The 18,090-nt window shown below is 54.1% G+C and overlaps 1 protein-coding gene across 3 annotated transcripts in view; it reads right to left on the bottom strand.

Annotated features, from left to right (window-relative positions):
• Positions 1 to 18,090, bottom strand: part of KIF26B (kinesin family member 26B) — a 510,304-nt gene that overhangs the window by 9,701 nt on the left and 482,513 nt on the right. For 2 of the 3 annotated variants that reach the window (XM_021064467.2, XM_021064468.2), the window contains 3 exons: positions 14,542 to 17,947; positions 1,185 to 1,381; positions 586 to 736 (listed from right to left, as the gene is read on the bottom strand). In XM_021064467.2, coding sequence (XP_020920126.2) covers positions 586 to 736; positions 1,185 to 1,381; positions 14,542 to 17,947 — 3,754 coding nt within the window. The remainder of the gene's footprint in view (positions 1 to 585; positions 737 to 1,184; positions 1,382 to 14,541; positions 17,948 to 18,090) is intronic. The other variant, XR_014817492.1, reaches the window with a different exon arrangement.

Genomic DNA, 18,090 nt, shown 5'->3' with positions numbered 1-18,090 from the left:
AGACAATTGAATCCGTCTTTCAAAGAGAGAAAAATTGTTCCGAATGGTTATTAGATGGCTCCTGTCATCCTGGACTTTCTATTAAATGGAAATAACTCTGTGAATGGTTTTTTTTTTTTTTTTTCCACTCAAAAATGTTTTGCTTGTTTTCTGGGTTCTTTGTGAGGCTTTTCTAGGATGGTACATTCTCCCCTACTAAGACCTCTATAAATTCTTGTCTATTTCAGGCTAGCTATGCCATGTGATTTTGTGGCCTGGGAGCAGATCTGTCATATAGCCTTCATGTCTGGGTGATTGTCTGCTACATGCAGGGGGGAGGAAAAAAAATCTCATTTTCAGGTGCTTTGGACTGAGACATATGAGAAATAATCTTGCAAAAGTAATACTCACTGCCCCACTGGTGCCCCTACCCCTCCCGTCTGCCCCCAGGGGAGTGGGGCTGTGCTCAGCAAAGAGGCTGTCTCCAGGCCAGGGCCAGGGGGGTCCCGGGGGGTTCAGACAGCATCCCTGTCCCTCTCAGCATGGGTTGCCAGCCAGGCCTGTTCAGCTGGGAACCCAACCCGGAGTGGCACTGATGGGACTTACATTCACTGAGCCACTTGTTGGGATCCAGCATCAAATACTGCTTCGTCGTCTCCAGCTCCTTCATCAGCCACTCGTACTTGGCTCGGACCTCGGCGATCCTCTGCTGGCGATGCTCCAGAATTTTCAGTTTTGCATTGAAGCACATGATCTCCTAGTGCACAGATGAAGGGGAGATGGGGGAGAGGAGAGGGGAAAGGACCTTCAGCTCAAATCCAGCGGCCACCTCCTCTGGAAAGAAATACCTGCGGGGGCTTATAGGTCTGCACGAGGGGCGGGGCACTGGGAAATTTGGGAGGGACCTGGGGGCTGGGGGAGGCTATCACAGGCATTTCTCTGATTTAGAAGGCAGCCGGCATCACCAGCTGGAGCCAGAAAAGCCCGGAAGACCACCAGCTCCCCCAGCCTTTGAGCCTTAGACTTCTGCGCTACCATCCAAGAGCAGGGGTACCACTGCCGCTGGGCGCTCTTGCTTCGCACCCGCGTTGGAAGCCACTGGGGGTCTCCGCGGGCCTGGTCCTACTCTCCCCGGGTTGCCCCGTGGGACCTGCTGGGGGGAGGGGCGGCGACTGCCACCGCCTGGCGGGGGGGGGGGGCCTCACCTTGCCCCCGCGTCGCCGCTGCAGCCGTTCCACGTCGTCGATTTCGTAGACTTTAATCTCGAAAGGTTCCCCGAGGCCCCTCTGGGTGCTGCGCAGGGGGCCGTCCACCCAGCGGACCCCCGCGCTGTTGGCGGGTTTTCTCACGGGGGAGGGGGTGTCAAGGGACAGCGCCGGGATGAGCCTCCGTCTCTGGGAACCTAGGTAGGGGATTTAAGCCCAAAGTTCATCTTTTTGAATTTCTAGCCTTTAAATATGAATATAAATATATATATATATTTTTTTTCTTCTTTTTTCCTTTTCAGCGTTGCCCCCGCGGCATATGGAAATTCTCAGGCTAGGGTTCAAATTGGAGCTGCAGCCTCCGGCCTCTGCCACAGCCACTGCAACGTGCCAGATTCATGCCTAGTCTGCAACCTACTCCACAGCTCACAAAGGATCCTTAACCCAGCGAAGCCAGGGATCAAACTTGCATCCTCATGGATCCTAGTCAGGTTTGTTATCCCTGAGCCAAAGGAGAACTCTTAAATATATGTTTTTGATGCAAGGGGGTCGTAGCAGGCCTCCCTGGGGCCAGCAGCAGAGCTGTGTTGGAAAGGATGCAACCTCCCACCACCCACCTCAGCACATACTCCCTCACAGGGGCACCCGCCTTCACCTCTACAAGCTCAGAAGTCCCCCCTCACCTGTCGAGCCACCTTCGGTCTCCACCTTAAAAACTGTGCACACCGAGTTTCCATCATGGCTCAGCGGAAATGAATCTGACTAGCACACATGAGGATGCAAGTTCCATCCCTGGCCTTGCTCAGGTGGGTTAAGGATCCGGCATTGCCGTGGGCTGTGGTGTATGTCACGGATGCAGCTTTGATCCTGCCTTGTTGTGGCTGTGGTGTAGGCTGGCAGCTACAGCTCTGATTCAACCCCTAGCCTGGGAACCTCCATATGCTGCAGGTGTGGCCCTAAAGGGACAAAAGAAAAAAAAAAAACAACCAAAAAACAAAACCTCATGCACAGGAATGCCCACCCAAACACACAGGCAGGCCACCTGGAGGACACTGAGAGCCACGCTGGCCCCGCCCTCAGCATGGACCTGTGCAGGGCGAATTTGAGATGTTAGGGTTAGGGAAATCTGCTCTTAGTATTGTCATAGGAGTTTATTTCCTTCCTGGAAATAAGCTCTGAGATGTGTCAGTCTCTACTCAACATGCTTTCTGCTCTGTGAGGGGGCCTGCTAGCGGCCCCCCACTACCCGCCCTCTTCTTCCTCAGCAAGAGACCCTGAGTTGGAACAGGACACGTGGCCACCCAGATGTACCCTCTGCGGTACACATGACTTAGGCTCCAGCGTGGTCGAAACAGAAGTGCCCCGTGCAACAGCCAGAAAGGGACCTGAAGGGGTAATAAGTCTGTCCCCTGCTCCTTTGTCCTGGATGGAACATGGGCCTGCTGACTGGCCCCTGAGATGATGACCATAAGCGACAGAAAAACAAGAGAAGAAGCCTGGATGCCTGGCACCTGGAGACCTTCGCATGATCGCCTAGGCAGGCTTTTTCTCTTTTTTCTTTAAAAATTTTTTCTAGAGCAGGTTTAGGTTTGCAGCTAAACGGAGAGGGAGGTGCAGACAGGATCACCCCCCCCAACAGTCTCCCCCCCATCAACATCCCCCTTCCAGGGGAATATACGTTGCACCTGCTGAACCTACATGGACACGCTGTTATCCATATGGACACGCCGAGTCCACAGTTAACATCAGGCTTTACTCTTGCTGTTTACATCTCACGGTTTGGACAAATGTATCCTGATGTCTGTCCACCGTGATAGTTTCACACAGTATTTTCACTGCCTTAAACAGCCCTTACACAGACTTTTACAGGAGAAATTAGTCTCTAGATTGTTATTGCGGTTTTCTGCCACAGGTGAAACTAGAACCTAATTTAATTCTCATGGAAGCGGAACCTCAGGTACAAACAGCTTTGGTAACTTGCCGAAAGCCTCAGTATTCCCATTAAAAAAAAAAAAATCCACTACCCACGTGCTCCAGCAAAATAAAAAATATCCGATAATAATTTCCCCCCAAAATGAGTTATGATTAAACCCCAAGGACTTGGCTCAATGAATGCGAATGTCCTTTCCATTGTTTTTCTTCCTCCTCTATTTGGGAAGATATAAAACACATAGGGGAGTTCCCTTCATGGCTCAGCAGTCAACGAACCCAACTAGGATCCATGAGGATGCAGGTTCGATCCCTGGCCTAGCTCAGTGGGTTAAGGATCCAGCATTGCTGTGAGCTGTGGTGTAGGTCACAGATGTGGCTTGGATCCTGTGTTACTGTGGCTGTGGCGTAGGCCAGCAGCTGTAGCTCCAATTTGACCCCTAGCCTAGGAACCTCCATGTGCTGCAGGTGTGGCCCTAAAAGAGCAAAAACAAACAAACAAAACCCCACTGGAATCAGAGAGAGTGTGTGGCTAGACTATTTATGATGACTGTTCTCTAGCTCTCTGAAATCAATCTCTGGGAAGTGAGCAGCCCAGCTGACATCAATCACCCCCACTTTATTTACTTATTTTTTGGCCGTGCCTACAGCATCCAGAAGTTCCGGAGCCAGGGATGGAACTCACAGCACAGTGGCAACCTGAACCGCAGCAGTCACAGCACCAGATTCTTACCCTGATGAGCCACCAGGCAATTCCCGTCCCCCCCATTAATGGTAGGCGCCTTCTGTCTTGAGTAGCAAAGACCGTGGCCACTGTCCTACTTGCCGTCTGCCACACCAGACAGGGTGTTGCTCCATGATCCTCTGTGTAAGGTCCCCTGTCCAGTATACCACTGATGTCTCAGTCACTGTCTCCAGGCTCCTTCTTTGATCTCGAGGTTGGGTAACTCCAGGCTTGCAGGCTTGCGGGGTGCAGGCCAGCAGAGATCCCACAGGGATCGGTTATCCTAGAGCGTGTCCTCTGAGGACTATAAAAAGCAATCCCTACAAGACTGGCCGGGCCAAGGGTCCCACTGCACCAAGCACCACCTTTTCTGGTGACTGGTGGCATGAGTGAGTTACGTCAGGACCTGGCTTCCGAGGATGGGGCCTAATCCTTTCATCCACGTCTGAAGTGGAACTAGCCACTTGCTTTGGGCATGGTGGTTGCCCTGGTTCTGGCCTCTCTATCAGTGGGAGGCAGGCCTGGACCCCAGGAAAGGAAGCCTGGGCCTGTAGGTGGTGGTGCTGCTGCCAACAGCTGCATCCCCTGAGGCCCGCCCTTCCGGCAGCTCCTTCGGCCAGTGATGGGCATCTAGGAAGCCAGTTTTCTCCTGGAAAGAAGACGGCTGGGAGACATGACACCCTCCCAACAGGTTTATCTCGAAGCTAAAGGGAGCTTGTTCTAATTTAACTCAGGGCAGAATGCTCTTTGACATAAATCACGGCAACATCTTATTTGATCCACCTTCTGGAATAAAGACAATAAAGACACACATAAACCAATGGGACCTAATTAAACTCAAAAGCTTCTGCACAGCAACAGCAAAGGAAACCATTATACAAACGAAATGACAACCCACAGAATGGGAGAAAATTTTCCCAAATGACTCAACTGACAAAGGTTTAATCTCCAAAATATACAAACAACTTATACAACTCAACAACAAAAAACCAATCAACTCAATTAAAAATGGGCAGAAGACCTAAATAGGCATTTCACCAAAGAAGACATACAGATGGCCAGCAGGCACATGAAAAAATGCTCAACATCTCCTATTATTAGAGAAATGCAAATCAAAACTACAATGAGGTACCACCTCACACCAGTCAGAATGGCCATCATTAACAAGCCAACAAATAATAAATGCTGGAGAGGGTGCGGAAAAAAGGGAACCCTCCTACACTGTTGGTGGGAATGTAAATTGGTACAACCACTATGGAAAACAGTATGGAAATAATACCTCAGAAAACTAAATACAGAACTACCATACAACTCAGCAATCCCACTCCCGGGCATATATCCAGACAAAAATTTCATTGAAAAAGACACATGCACCCGTATGTTCATTGCAGCACTATTCACAAAAGCCAAGACATGGAAACAACCTAAATGCCCATTGATGGATGAATGCATTAGGAAGATGTGGTACATATATACAATGGAATATGACTCAGCAATAAAAAGGACAAAAGAATGCCATTTGCAGCAACATGGATAGAATTAGAGACTCTCAAACTGAGTGAAGTAAGTCGGAAAGAGAAAGACAGACCATATGATATCATTTACATGTGGAGTCTAAAATATGGCACAAATGATCTACTGACAAAACAGAAAAGATCATGAGTATGTAGGACAGACTCACGTTTGCCAGGGGGCAGGGGGAGGGTGTGGGATGGATTGGGAGTCTGGGGTTAGTGGATGAAAACTCTTCCATTTGGAGCGGATGGGCAAGGAGATCCTGCTGTACGGCACAGGGAACTATCTATCTAATCACTTGTGATGGAACATGATGGAGGATAATGTGAGAAAAATAATTATGACTGGGTCACATTGCTGTACAACAGAAATTGGCAGAACATTGTAAATCAATCATAATAAAAAGTTAAAAAAATTTAACTCAGAATCGCTCCGTGGGCCCTCCTGAGTTCAGGAAAGAAGGTGGCATCTGCCTGAAGCCTTGGCTAGCTGCTCTTAGAGTCTGGGCAGATGCTGCTCTTAAACAAATGGATAATGACGTCACCCAAAGTCACATTTGGGTGAGCGTGAAGCCAGGTGAGCCAGCACGCTCCCTCCCCAGGATTAGGCAGCCCTAAGAACACGAAGGATGCACAGCCCTGTGGTTCTTCTGGAGGATCTGGGAGAACTTGCCAGGGGGCTGCTAGTGGAAGCGCTGGTCCTTACAGCACGTACCCCATGGCGCGTGGGGCATCTCAGAGGAGTTAGTGCCCTCTCTTTCCCATCCTCCATCCCTCCTCCTCCCCTTAATTGCAGTGGGTTCTGCCCTGTCGAGTGCTGGGCCAGCATCGCTGGCATGGCCTGATGACCCGTCCAGAAAGAAAAACAATGTACTTTTCTCCAACTTTGAGAGATCCACTGGCTGTGAAGGAAAGCTTAAATCACTGCAACCTCAGAGAGTTATCCATCACAGTCCAACAAATGACCCCCTACCCCGCCCCAAAGAAAACACTGATTCCCACACAAACTCCTGAGGGACCGGGATCGGGGAGCAGCTTATTTAGCTGGGTGGTTCTGGCGCAGGGCCTCTCATGACTGCAGTCAAGCTGTCAGATGGGGCTGCCGTCATCTGAAGGCTTGACTGGGGCTGGAGCATCCACGTCTAGGCTCACTCACTGTCGGCAGGAGTTCCCATTCAGCGCCCCCATGGACCACTCCACAGGGATATCTATGGCATGGCAGTTGGTTTATGCAGAGTACAAAGGAGCAGCGACAGTGTCTTTCACAGCGGAATCTTGAAACTGACATACTGTCACTTACTTCTGCCCCATTCTATCGGACACAGAAACAACCCCCGCTGTGGTATGGGAGTGGATGACACCAGGGGGAATACCAGGATGCAGGAACCACTGGGGACCTTCTAGGAGTCTGGTTACCACCGAGGGGATGTGACCAGATGGGAAAATACCAGGAATAAGGGTCTTCCTCAGTCTCCCTCCAAAACCACTCCAGGGCATCCTCTCTTGCCATGAAAGTGGAGATCACTAGACTGGGGGAGAGAAAAAAACAAGCCTGCATGGAGATGGCCTTTCACTGGGCTACGAGAGCCTAACAGAAATACCCTGAAGGCTCTCTAATTCCCTTGCCTTCTTTCCACGCCTTTATTTTGCAGCCCTCTCCTCTTCCTTGCCGTGTCAATCAATCCCTGCCAGGGTTGGGGAGAGCCTGGGGCTTCTCCTGCGTGTGGTGAATGGCTATCTTGTATTTTCTGAGTGTTCTGCATTTGGTCACTGGTCAATCAATGCCATGGGTGAAATGATTTGGTCCAGATCTTGCACCCACCCCCGGGGAGCCCTCCCCTACAGAGATCCACTGGGAGCCTTACTTGGGGTGTGACGGGGAAAGCAGGGCGTAGGGGCGGGGAACTGGTCAGACGGGAGGGAGTGGAGCTTAATTCCATGAAGGAAGTTTCAGAGGCAGAGACGGTTCTGCCGTGTTGGGGAAAAAGGACAGAGGAAATGATGGAGCCAAAATGCCACATCCTCACTGAGAGAAACCGGACCACAATCCCAGGGAAATGCGAGTTCTTGGATTTTCCGCATGCTCCACCATCGCCACCACTCAAGCAGATGCTCACGGCTTTTTGCTGAGCCCAGCCTCCGCCAGTAACCACCTCCTGCCAGCCTGCTGGAAGGTCAGGGCAGCATCTGCCATAAAGGAAGTGGGGGGAAGCGCCTCGGTCGGGCGACTGCACCATGGGTCCCCGTGGGACGCAGCCTTAGGTTTGGGAATCACACTCCTAGACCTGCCTCCCCAGGATGCCAGTGGGTCAGGATTCCTTCTTATCTATCACCCCCTGCTCAACAGCCCAGCACTGTGTCTGGACATGCAGAATTCAGGTATGTTAAACAAGCAAACAAACAAACAAACAAAAAAAACCCACTCGAGGTTCAAAAACAAATCTGACTAGTATCCATGACGATGCAGGTTCGATCCCTGGCCTCACTCCGCGGCTTAAGGATCCTGCATTGCGGTGGTGTAGGTCGCAGATGCAGCTCGGATGTGGCGTTGCTGTGGCTGTGATGTGAGCTGACAGCTATGGTTCTGATTTGACCCCTAGCCTGGGAACCTCCATGTGCATCAAGGCAAGGAAGGAAGGAGGGAAAGGAGAAAGGAAGAAAGGAAGGAAACACAGACATCAGATGGGGACAGGGAGAGAAAATATCAGTGTTCGTGGATTTATGAGGATGCGGCTGCACTGACGGCCAGGAGAACTTGACCTGAGAAAGGAGATTTTCCCAAGCTGGAGAGGAGGCGGGAGGTGCCCGGCCACTTGCTCGCTCTGGGACTCTCAGCCCCACACCCTCTCTGCCCACCCTCTACTCCAACCGGCTTCCTCGGTGTCTTAGGGAGCCAATCACTCTCCCAACTTAGAGTCAAAAAAGGCATCTCATTTGTTTCTAGGTAGAGTCTCTTAGAAACACTCTAGGAATCTTACATCTGCCAACAGTGGGGCTTGCCTTAGCCCCTTCATTAAGCCAGAGATTACAATGTGTCCTAAATTCATCAAAACAAAGGAAGACTGCCCCCGAGAAACACACAAAGCACAGGGGTGGACAGAGTGAACCACCGTGGAGTGAACAGTCACAGATTTTAGTGCAACAGATCTGCTAACTGAACCCGGCAACTCATAGATAACTCAGCACCCAGAGAAAGGAAGGCACAGTATTTGGTGCTTAGAGTGGGCAAGAAAATAGAGAATAGGCTTAAAACACGGGTCACCCCCAGGGCAAGACATGAGAAGCACATAGAAAAGAACTCAGCTCCTCACAGGACCACACTGTCCACCAGCCAACCGTGAACTAATGACTCAGTCCACTGGGTCATGGTAACCTGCACCAGCCCCGGGGCTGGGGACCCAACAGGCTGAGTCAAGCGCAAGTGCAGAGCAGGCCTTGCCGGAGCTCACGTCCAGGCAGGGCCAGCCCAGGGTGCATCTCAGAGCCGACACGCTCCCTGGCTGGCTTGCCTCCCGGGCTCTCTAGGTGCTGGCTCACACCCCACCCAGGCCTGCTGCAGTGGGAATGAACTTCATTCAGACTAAGGTGCTAACCTGATTTTCACATTTCCCTGGCCAGCCCGAGAGCGAAGGAAGGAGAGAGAAAGAAGCCAAGGGGGTAAACACCAGGCGGGCGGTTAAATGCCAGGAACCCGCGGAAGAAGACAAAGTGTCAGGCAGCGTCCACGTGATAAATGATACGGAAAAGCTACTGGAGGAAGGACAGGGCCTCGGGTGGGGCTGGGCTGATGCCACCTCACCATAAATGCCCCATCACCAATTTACATCCTCTGAGCAAGTGAATGCCCTCCAGACATTGGCTCCCCACCTAGGCTGGCTTGTCATCACTGCTTCATAGCCAATGGCTACTCATACAAGTTCATGTCCCCTAGCACAGGGGGGCTGGCAAGGAACGGTGGATGGATCGATGACAATCCATCAGTAGCAAGCAACCCACAGCTTCTGTCACCTCATCACCCCCGCAGCCAAGACTCTATAGTGACTCTCCATTGCCAACTGCAATAATTCTTAGAGTTGCCAGATGTTCAGGGAAGAACTTGATCTGGGCTTCCGTTTCCTGTCTGTCATTGTGTCCATTAAAAATATTCATTCTCCTTGGAGTTTCCGTCACGGCTCAGCAGAAACGAATCAGACTAGGATCCATGAGGACAGAGGTTTGATCCCTGGCCTCGCTCAGTGGGTTAAGGGTCTGGTGTCGCCATGAGCTGTGGTGCAGGTCGCAGACACGGCTCGGCTTCTGCATTGCCATGGCTGTGGTGCAGGCTGGCAGCTGCAGCTCCAATTCAACCCCTAGCCTGGAACTTCCATATGCCACAGGTGCGGCCCTAAAAAGACAAAAAAAAAAAAGAAAAAAAATCCCCTATGTTGAGTTCATCCCACTCTGTTGTCCATAAGCCAAGTATGTGCTCCCATCACGGCCTCAGCCTGCACTGCTCTCTATCTTCCTGGTCCCAGCATCCTTCAAGGCCTGGCTTTACCCTAATGTTTCTCTAAGGCCCTTCTCCAACTGCTCTGGACTCTCTTTGTCTAAATACTGCCTACACTTAGCTCTCATTACATCACTCAGCACTTGGCAATGCGCCTTGCTTCATTGCTCTTTGTCCTTTGCCCTCCAATGAGATGACACACTTCTCACATTGGCCTTGTCTTCTACGCGGCCTGCCTCTCCCCAACCCCGCTAGAAACTTCCTCCTCACCAAGCTCTAACAGCACAGAAGAGGCCCGATCAATATTCAACAACTTAAAATAAATCCCATAAGGCGCTCCCCCTGTGGCACAATGAAATCAGTGGTGTCTCTGCAGCGCCAGAACTCAGGTTCAATCCCTGGCCTGGCACAGTGGGTTAAAAGAGCTGGTGCTGGCCAGCTTGCATCTGATCCCCTGGCCCGGGAACTCCATATGCCTCGGGGTGGCCGAAAAAAGGAAGAAAATAAAAATAAAACACATCCCATTGACTACCGATTATCTTACGGAAAGGAAGCCACAGTCTCACCAATATTCTTTATATTATTTGCCTCCTCTTCTACAACGTGAGCATCAGAGAGATTGTGAGGGTTCTCTACCAACCCCCTCATTCTAGTTTTACAGAAGAAAACTGGAGTCCAGAGAGGATAGCTATTCCCTAAAGGTCACACAGCCCAAGACCCGACGCCTCCTGCTCTTTCGAGCTCAGTCCTCCCACTGCACCATGCTGACAGCAAAGCCTCAATTCCCAGCATCCTCCACCAACACGGCCCTTCAGGGATGGGCCTGGAAAGGTGAACCATCGTGACGTTTGCTTGTTTCCACTGTTACACGTGCTACGAAGCCCGCAAAGAGCTCAAGGTTATCTGCCCTGTCATCTCCAGTTCCTTTTCACTAAGAAAATAACCGAAGCATTAAAGATTTCCAAACTCAAAAACGACGTCCACTAACAGATAACTGCTTGTCTCCTCTGCAGTTCCAGGTCCCGCCGTCGCGCTTGGAATTTCCTTGGAAGAGTTTTATGGCTTCTCTTAAAGAAGTTGCTTCTGATTTATGCTGATCATGTCTGACAGCCAGCATTTTTCTTAGTAATAATCATAAAGCAGACAAGGTCACTTAGCTTGAAAGGAGCATAGCTCTCCTGCCGTATCCGTTGTGGAGCTGAGGATCGAGGTCCTACGCCCTTGGCACTCTCCTTTAAACCCCAACGCTGCCACGGAGCCTGGCACTTGGATCTTACACCAACAGCCTAACCTAACAACAGACCCTCAGAAAACAGCACTTAACAAAAGGAGGTACATCAGGCCAGGACACGTACAGAACCTACGCTCCATGCTCCAGATCACTATTGTAGCTTTTTCTTCCTCTTGACGCCAATGTCACAGCCAAAGCAATGCAAGTCAAAGAAAAAAAAAAAAAAAGAGTAAAAGGAGTTCCTGCTGTGTCACAATAGGATCAGTGGCATCTCTGCAGCGCTGGGACACAGGTTCAATCCCCAGCCCGGCACAGTGGGTTAAGGACCCAGTGTTGCCACAGCTGTGGCATAGGTCACCACTCTGGTTCGGATCTGAACCCTGGCCTGGGAACTCCAAGTGCCGTGAGGCAGCCAAAACAAAACAAAACAAAACAAAACAAAAAAAAAAAAAAGAAAGAAAGAAAGAAAAAAAGAAAAGAAGAAGAAGAAAGAAAGAGAGTAAAGATATTGAAAAACCAAAATGGATTGGTTGATTCAAAATGCTAATGATAGTACCTACGGTAAACACTCTCTAAACACTCAAACCCCCGTAAGCACACAGCAAACATCCCACGATAATCTGGATTGGGAAGACCAAGACTGGGCTGACTGCAAAAATAAAGTTTATCAACCAGGTATTGGGAGGGCTAGACTTTTGAGGGGATGGGGGGGCAAGGATTCTGGCTGAGATAAACCTCCCTGCTATTTTTAGTAACTGCTAGCAAAACATTTTAATACCCTTGACCCTGAAAATAGGGCACAGCAGCTGTCACGCACGGACTGCTGCATGGCTTTCTGTTCTGCACTTGTCTTCTTTGGGTTCTGCTCTCAGGGCTGCTGCTGAGACTCAGGGCTGAGGGCCTGAAGGGGAACAGCATCGAAGCGGATCAAAGCCGGACACGCACACTGCCTGGGAAATGAAGACATCGAAGTCCGACAGCCGTGATGCCTCCCAAACACGCCAGGAGGGAAGCACCCTCAGCACGGTTCGTGATCTGTGATGCGCTGGAGGGACGGGCCATCTGCATCAGAACGCCGAGCACTGCAACACCACTGCCTGGTCCCTTGAGGGTGGTTTCTTTGGTTTGAGGCAGACACATGGTTTAGGATGTGCACCGACCACAGTCCTTACATTTTTTTTTTTTTTTTTGGTCTTTTCTAGGGCTGCACCCACAGCATATGGAGGTTCCCAGGATAGGGGTCTCATCAGAGCTGTAGCTGCCAGCCTATGCCCCAGCCACAGCAACTCAGGATCCAAGCCGCATCTGCGATCTACACCACAGCTCATGGTAACTCGGGATCCTTAACCTACTGAGCGAGGCCAGGGATCAAACCTGCAACCTCATGGTTCCTAGTCAGATTCGTTAACCGCTGAGCCACGACGGGCACTCCCCACAGTCCTTACATTTGGATTGGAACATTCCAGGGTGGGTGCTGGCCTGTGCTGTGAGAAAAGAGCAACCTCACGGTGGAATGGAAAAAACTGTGCAGCAATCAGCGGCTGAAGCAGCTGCAAGGAAGAGGAGGCCTCATTTTTGGGTCTCACCCCATCTTTTAATTCCAAGTAGGCTGGTGGTACCACCACGCTGCAGGGCAATGGTTTCTGAGCGCTCTGGGAGAGCCTCCGTTTCCTCGGAAGGGCCATGGTGCAGCTAAAGGCAGGCTAGGAGGGCAGGACCCCAGGCCGCTCTTACTTCAACCAAGGTGCAGAATCACACGCGGAGCCTCTAGGAGACTGCTGCATCAAAACATGGCTCCTCTGCTGGGAGTTCCCGTGGCGGCTCAGCGGGGTATGAACCTGACTGGTAGCCATGAGGATGCAGGTTCGATCCCTGGCCTCGCTCAGTGGGTTAAGGATCTGGCATTGCCGTGAGCTGTGATGCTGGTCACAGATGCGGCCCGGATCTGGTGTTGCTGTGACTGCGGCAGCTACACCTCCAATTTGACCCCTAGCCTGGGAACTTCCATATACTGCAGGTGTAGACCTAAAAAAGCGAAAAAAAAAAAAAAAGAGTCCTGTGCCAAAGAATGCATGAGGGCAAGTTCTGTGAAAGCCTTTTTTTTTTTTTTTTTTGTCTTTTGTCTTTTGTCTCTTGTTGTTGTTGCTATTTCTTGGGCCGCTCCCGAGGCATATGGAGATTCCCAGGCTAGGGGTTGAATCGGAGCTGTAGTCACCGGCCTACACCAGAGCCACAGCAACAGGGGATCCGAGCCGCATCTGCAACCTACACCACAGCTCACGGCAACGCCGGATCGTTAACCCACTGAGCAAGGGCAGGGGCCGAACCCGCAACCTCACGGTTCCTAGTCGGATTCGTTAACCACTGTGCCACGACGGGAACTCCTGAAAGCCATTTTAAGAGCAAAGACGAATCAGCAAAACTCTCAGGGAGTTAAGTTCTTGGTTCCTTTTGTCTTCTCTCTCTGTCCCCTCTGTCCCTCTCTCTCCTTTCACCTCACCTACTCCATGGCTACCTGGGCCATCAGCTCTGACCTAGGTCCGCTTCTCCTTGATCAAAACTTACTGTCACATGTCCCCCCAAACTCCAATGACCAAGTCAGTGAGCTTCATATATTAGTTCTTCCAAAGTACTTATTTGCTCTCTTTTTTTCTTTTTTTTTTTTTTAGAGCCACTCCCAGGGCATATAGAGGTTCCCAGGCTAGGGGTCAATCGGAGCTGTAGCAGCCGGCCTGTGCCACAGCCATAGCAACACAGGATCTGAGCTGCATCTGCGATCTACACCACAGTTCACGGCAACACCAGATCCTTAACCCACTGAGCAGGGCCAAGGATTGAACCTGCATCCTCATCAATACTAGTCAGATTCATTTCTGCTGCGTCACGACGGGAACTCCATTATTTCCCTTTCCTCTAAAAGCATTCCTGTCAGCTTCAGGTGTGTGTGTGTGTGTGTGTGTGTGCGCACGAGTGTCAGGTTTCAGGCCGGCTACAGGTGTGCATGTGTGACTGTCTATGAGTGGGGGTGGGGTGGGAGGAAGGGCCGGCTGCACTGCATTTTCAATGACACAAGGTGGGCTTCATCCCATTCCCTGAGAGTTGCTGCTAGGGTCTAAGGAGGCCTCTGGGTTCTAAGTGTAGTGACACTGACTCTGGTGACACAGATCTCTCCGCAACTAGTCTTGGTCCTTGAGCAGAGAAACCCAGGTCTCTGGGCCGGGGGTCGGGGGAGCCGCTGGAGGAAGAGGTTGCTTGGACCCCATAGCTGGTGGGTGTGGCGTCGTTCCACGCAGCGACCTGACTTCTCCCAGATGGATGGGCACTCACAGCTTGAAGGCGGAGTGATGCCCAGAGGTTGGGATCAGCTCTGTCCCCAGCAGGTGACAGGCGGGGCTGTCTGACGGGGGCACCCATAGCTGTGGCCCGGGGCCGCCCTCCACCCTCCACCCTCCGGCTGCCCGGGCCGCGCCTACCTGAGTTGGTGCGCTTCTTCGGGGCCTTGAGGCTGCGGCAGCGGCCGCCCACCGAGCTGCTGTTCTCGCTCATGGAGTCCTGAGCAGACGATGCGCTGCCGGTGGCCTCGCTGTCGCGCATCATGCTCTCGTAGCCGCTGCTGCCGCCGCTGTGGTAGAAGAGCGCCGTCTTGCCCATGGCGGGTGGCAGCTCCCCGCTCAGCACGCTGCTGTTGTCGCTGCCGTGGCCGCTGCTGCAGCGGTGCGGCCGGCGCGGCGGCGTGACCTTGCTGTAGGGCGAGGGCAGAGGGGCGGCGGGCGGCGGGCGCTCGTCGGCGGGGACCGCGCGCTCCTCCGTCTCGGGCCCCGCGCGCCCGGCCAGCCCCCGCGGGCCCGCGCCGCCCTGCAGCAGCTCCGAGATGCGCCCGTTCACCGCCCGCAGCGGCAGCTTGGACGCCAGGCCCGAGCCCCGGCTCCGGCTCAGCGACTGGGTGGACCAGGACATGTGCTTCCCGCCGGGGGCCGGGCCGGAGCTCTGGCCCACCGCCTGCGGCAGGGACTTGGTGGAGAAGCTCAGGGTCTTGGTGGTGGTGGTGGACAGGCTGCGAGCCTTGGGGCTGGCCAGGAGCAGCTTGCTCACGGCGGAGATCTTGGACTGGCTGGCCTTGGGCGAGGCCCCGGCCGACTGCGTGGGGCCCGGGTTGGTGGGCGAGGCCCCGGCGCTGCGGCCCGGGCTCCTCCCGGTGCGGGGCATGGTGCTGTCCTTGCCTGCGTGCAGCCGGGAGCTCATGGAGGACAGGCTCTCGGCCCTCTCCAGCGAAAGGCATTCGTAGTGGCTGACGGTCGTCCTGCCCAGGGAGTTGGTCCTGCTGGCCAGCTGCTCCAGTTTGGCACTGAAGAGCTTGCTGCTGCTGGCATCCTTCATCTTGCCGCTGCTGGGCTCGTCGGGCAAGACGGCCAGGAAGGGCGCTGGTTGGTTCAAGGGGCTGCTGGAGCTGCTGCTGCCCGCGCTGTGCTGGGGGCTGGCCCGGTTCTTCTGGTCCAAGCTGGACTTTCGGACAGGGGGCAGCGGGGGTGTCCCTTTGGGCCGAGCCAGGACACAGTGCTTGGGTGATGCCACCTTCCTTTCCAGGGTGGCCTTGGAGGGCTGGGTGCCGGAAGCCGAGCCGATGCCGTTGGTCTCAGCGGCGCAGTGGTAGAAGAGGCTGTCCAGCTCGTCCTGCCGGCTGCCTTTCTGAAAAGCCCTGGGAAGGCTGCTTGACTTCAGGATTTTGTTGAGATGCCCAGGGCTCTGGGCAGCCACAGTGGGCAGGGCCATCTCACAGCCATCCACGACCCTCCTGAAGTTGTCAGCCACGGGGGAGGCAGATACTTCCCCACTGCTGCTGCTCAGCCTGTCACCTGGGCTGGCCTTCCTGTCCTGTTCTGCTCTCGCCTCAGGCTTTGGGCGGCCCGGGACCGTCTCACACCTGATCCCTTCTTCGCTGGGATAAGCATTCTCTTTCTTCACCTCCTCTTCTCGTTTCAGCCAGGGGTCCTCAAATTTCATCTCTTTCTTGGCACCACTTTCCTTGTTCTCCTGCGACTGGGCCGCTTTGGGGACTGTGCCAGCGGTGGCAGCAGACACCTCCGGCTCTTGGACGTTCCGGGGGCTCATGGCGATGCAGGGATAAACAGTGATATTGGTCTTCATGGGGATGTACCCTTCGCAGCCGCTCAGACTGGCCGTGTTGGAGATGGTGACCATGGCCTTGCCCAGCGTGGAGATCTTGCAGCCTTTGATGGGAGGGGCTTTGTTGAAAGCATCCTCCCCCATTTCAGACAAGATGAGCAAATTGTCAGGGCCCGCCTTGGGCTTCTCCTGGCACACCACGGCGGTGTTCTGGACGAATTCCGAGGCCGGAGGATCTGCCATTGCCTCCCCGTGCCCGAAACACGTCTGGGCTATGAAACCGTGGCACGGCGGCTCGCCGTCACTGCCCGTGCTCATCTCACTCAGCCAGGAGCTGATGGAGGAACGCCTGCTCCCTGCCTCCCGGGCCTTCTCCTCCAGGCTCAGCTTCGGGAGGGGCAAGAACTGGGTGATGCTGACCTCGGAGACAGGTGCCACGTTTGAGTAGCACTCCAGGTCCTCGCTGACGCTGCCGATGATGCTGACGGGCCGGGAGCCCGAGGCCAAGGCCTGCACAGAGCAGTCGCTGTTGAAGCTGATGATGCTGGTGGGGCGGCCGCTGTCCAGGACGCCGCTGATGGTCAGCTCCTCCACCAGCGTGAACACCAGCTCGTCTTCACCGTTCAGCTCCAGGGGCTGCTGCACTGTCACCATCGTGGTGCTCAGGATCTCCTTGGAATCTGGAGACGTGGCCGCCTGCTGGTCGTCATCCACAGGGATTTCCGGGAACCCCTCGCTCCCAGCAGACATGGATTTCTTCAGCACCTGGGGACTCATTCCGACTGGGGGGGTACGTAGCTCGGGCTGCAGCAGGGACTCACTAGACACCATGCCCGAATCCTTGCTCAGGGTGGGCAGGGGGGCCGGTGAAGGCAGGACCCCCTTCTGGGTGTAGACTTTGCATCTCTGGGAAGGAGAGCTGGCTGGCTTGTACTCTGAGGTCTTGGAGAGGCTGGCGATGCCCAGCCTGGGGGAGCCCATCGGCCGGGGCTTGCCTTCCACGAAGCCGCAGGAGTTCAGGCTCTCTCGGCTGCTCTGGAGGCTGGAGCTCTGCACGAGCTGGGAGGAGCCGTGCTGGCTGCTGCTGCTGCTGCTGCCCGGGATGCTCCTGGGTGAGGCTGGGGTAGGGCTGTGGCTGAGCTGAGCAGCAGGGACGGGGGAGGGCTTCCTCTGCACCCTAGAGGCGGGGGGCTCAGCGCCCTCTCTGTGGGTCAGCTGCCCATCTGACCCATCATCTTCCTGATCGGACTCGCAGAGGGGGCCGGCCCCGGCTGCCTGGCTTAACGGGAGACTCTTGCTTGCCTGCTCAGCCCCCAGCTGGGCCGGCAGCTCTTCGAAAGGGAACTTGCTGGGCTCCTCGCTGCCGTCGATGCAGTCCAGCCTCTCCTGCAGCTCGGCGAACGTGTTGCACTTGAGGCAGTCCCTCTCTGATTTGCCAGCTGCAGCCTCTCCGGCCTCCGCGGACCGGCTGTCGCCCCTGGCTTTCTGCAGGGCCGGCACGATCGGGACAAAGTCTGGGGGCCCCTCGTTGTCAGTGAGCTCCTTGTCGGAGAGGGCCGTGCCGTTGGGCCCGATGTAGATGACCGTGTCGCAGGACTGCTCGCTGCTGGAGGAGTAGTCGGGGTCGCTGGACAGGTGAGGCATAGCGAAGTCAGACTCCACGGCGGCCCTGGCGTGGAACGGTCTCAGCTGGGTGGGCCTGCGCATTCTGCCTTCCTCACACGAGCTCTCTCCCCCGGAGGAGCTGGAGGTGTACTGGGAGTGAGAACACAACAGTCAGTGCGGGCGGCTCTTCCAAGACAGCCCTCCCACTGAGCCTGACATCGTGGGGCCCCTGGGGGAGGAGGCCACTGGCTCCATCCGGCTCTCGGGACCCCAGTGGGCCACCCTGCCAATGG

The sequence above is a fragment of the Sus scrofa genome, chromosome 10, assembly GCF_054392235.1.
Source record: "Sus scrofa isolate SSC_HxYL_T2T_F1_AM1 chromosome 10, Sscrofa_HxYL_maternal_Yorkshire_Landrace_v2.0, whole genome shotgun sequence".
Classification (NCBI taxonomy): Eukaryota; Metazoa; Chordata; class Mammalia; order Artiodactyla; family Suidae; genus Sus; species Sus scrofa.
The sequence above is the reverse complement of the archived record's forward strand: the minus strand, read 5'-3'. Positions and strand labels throughout refer to the sequence as shown.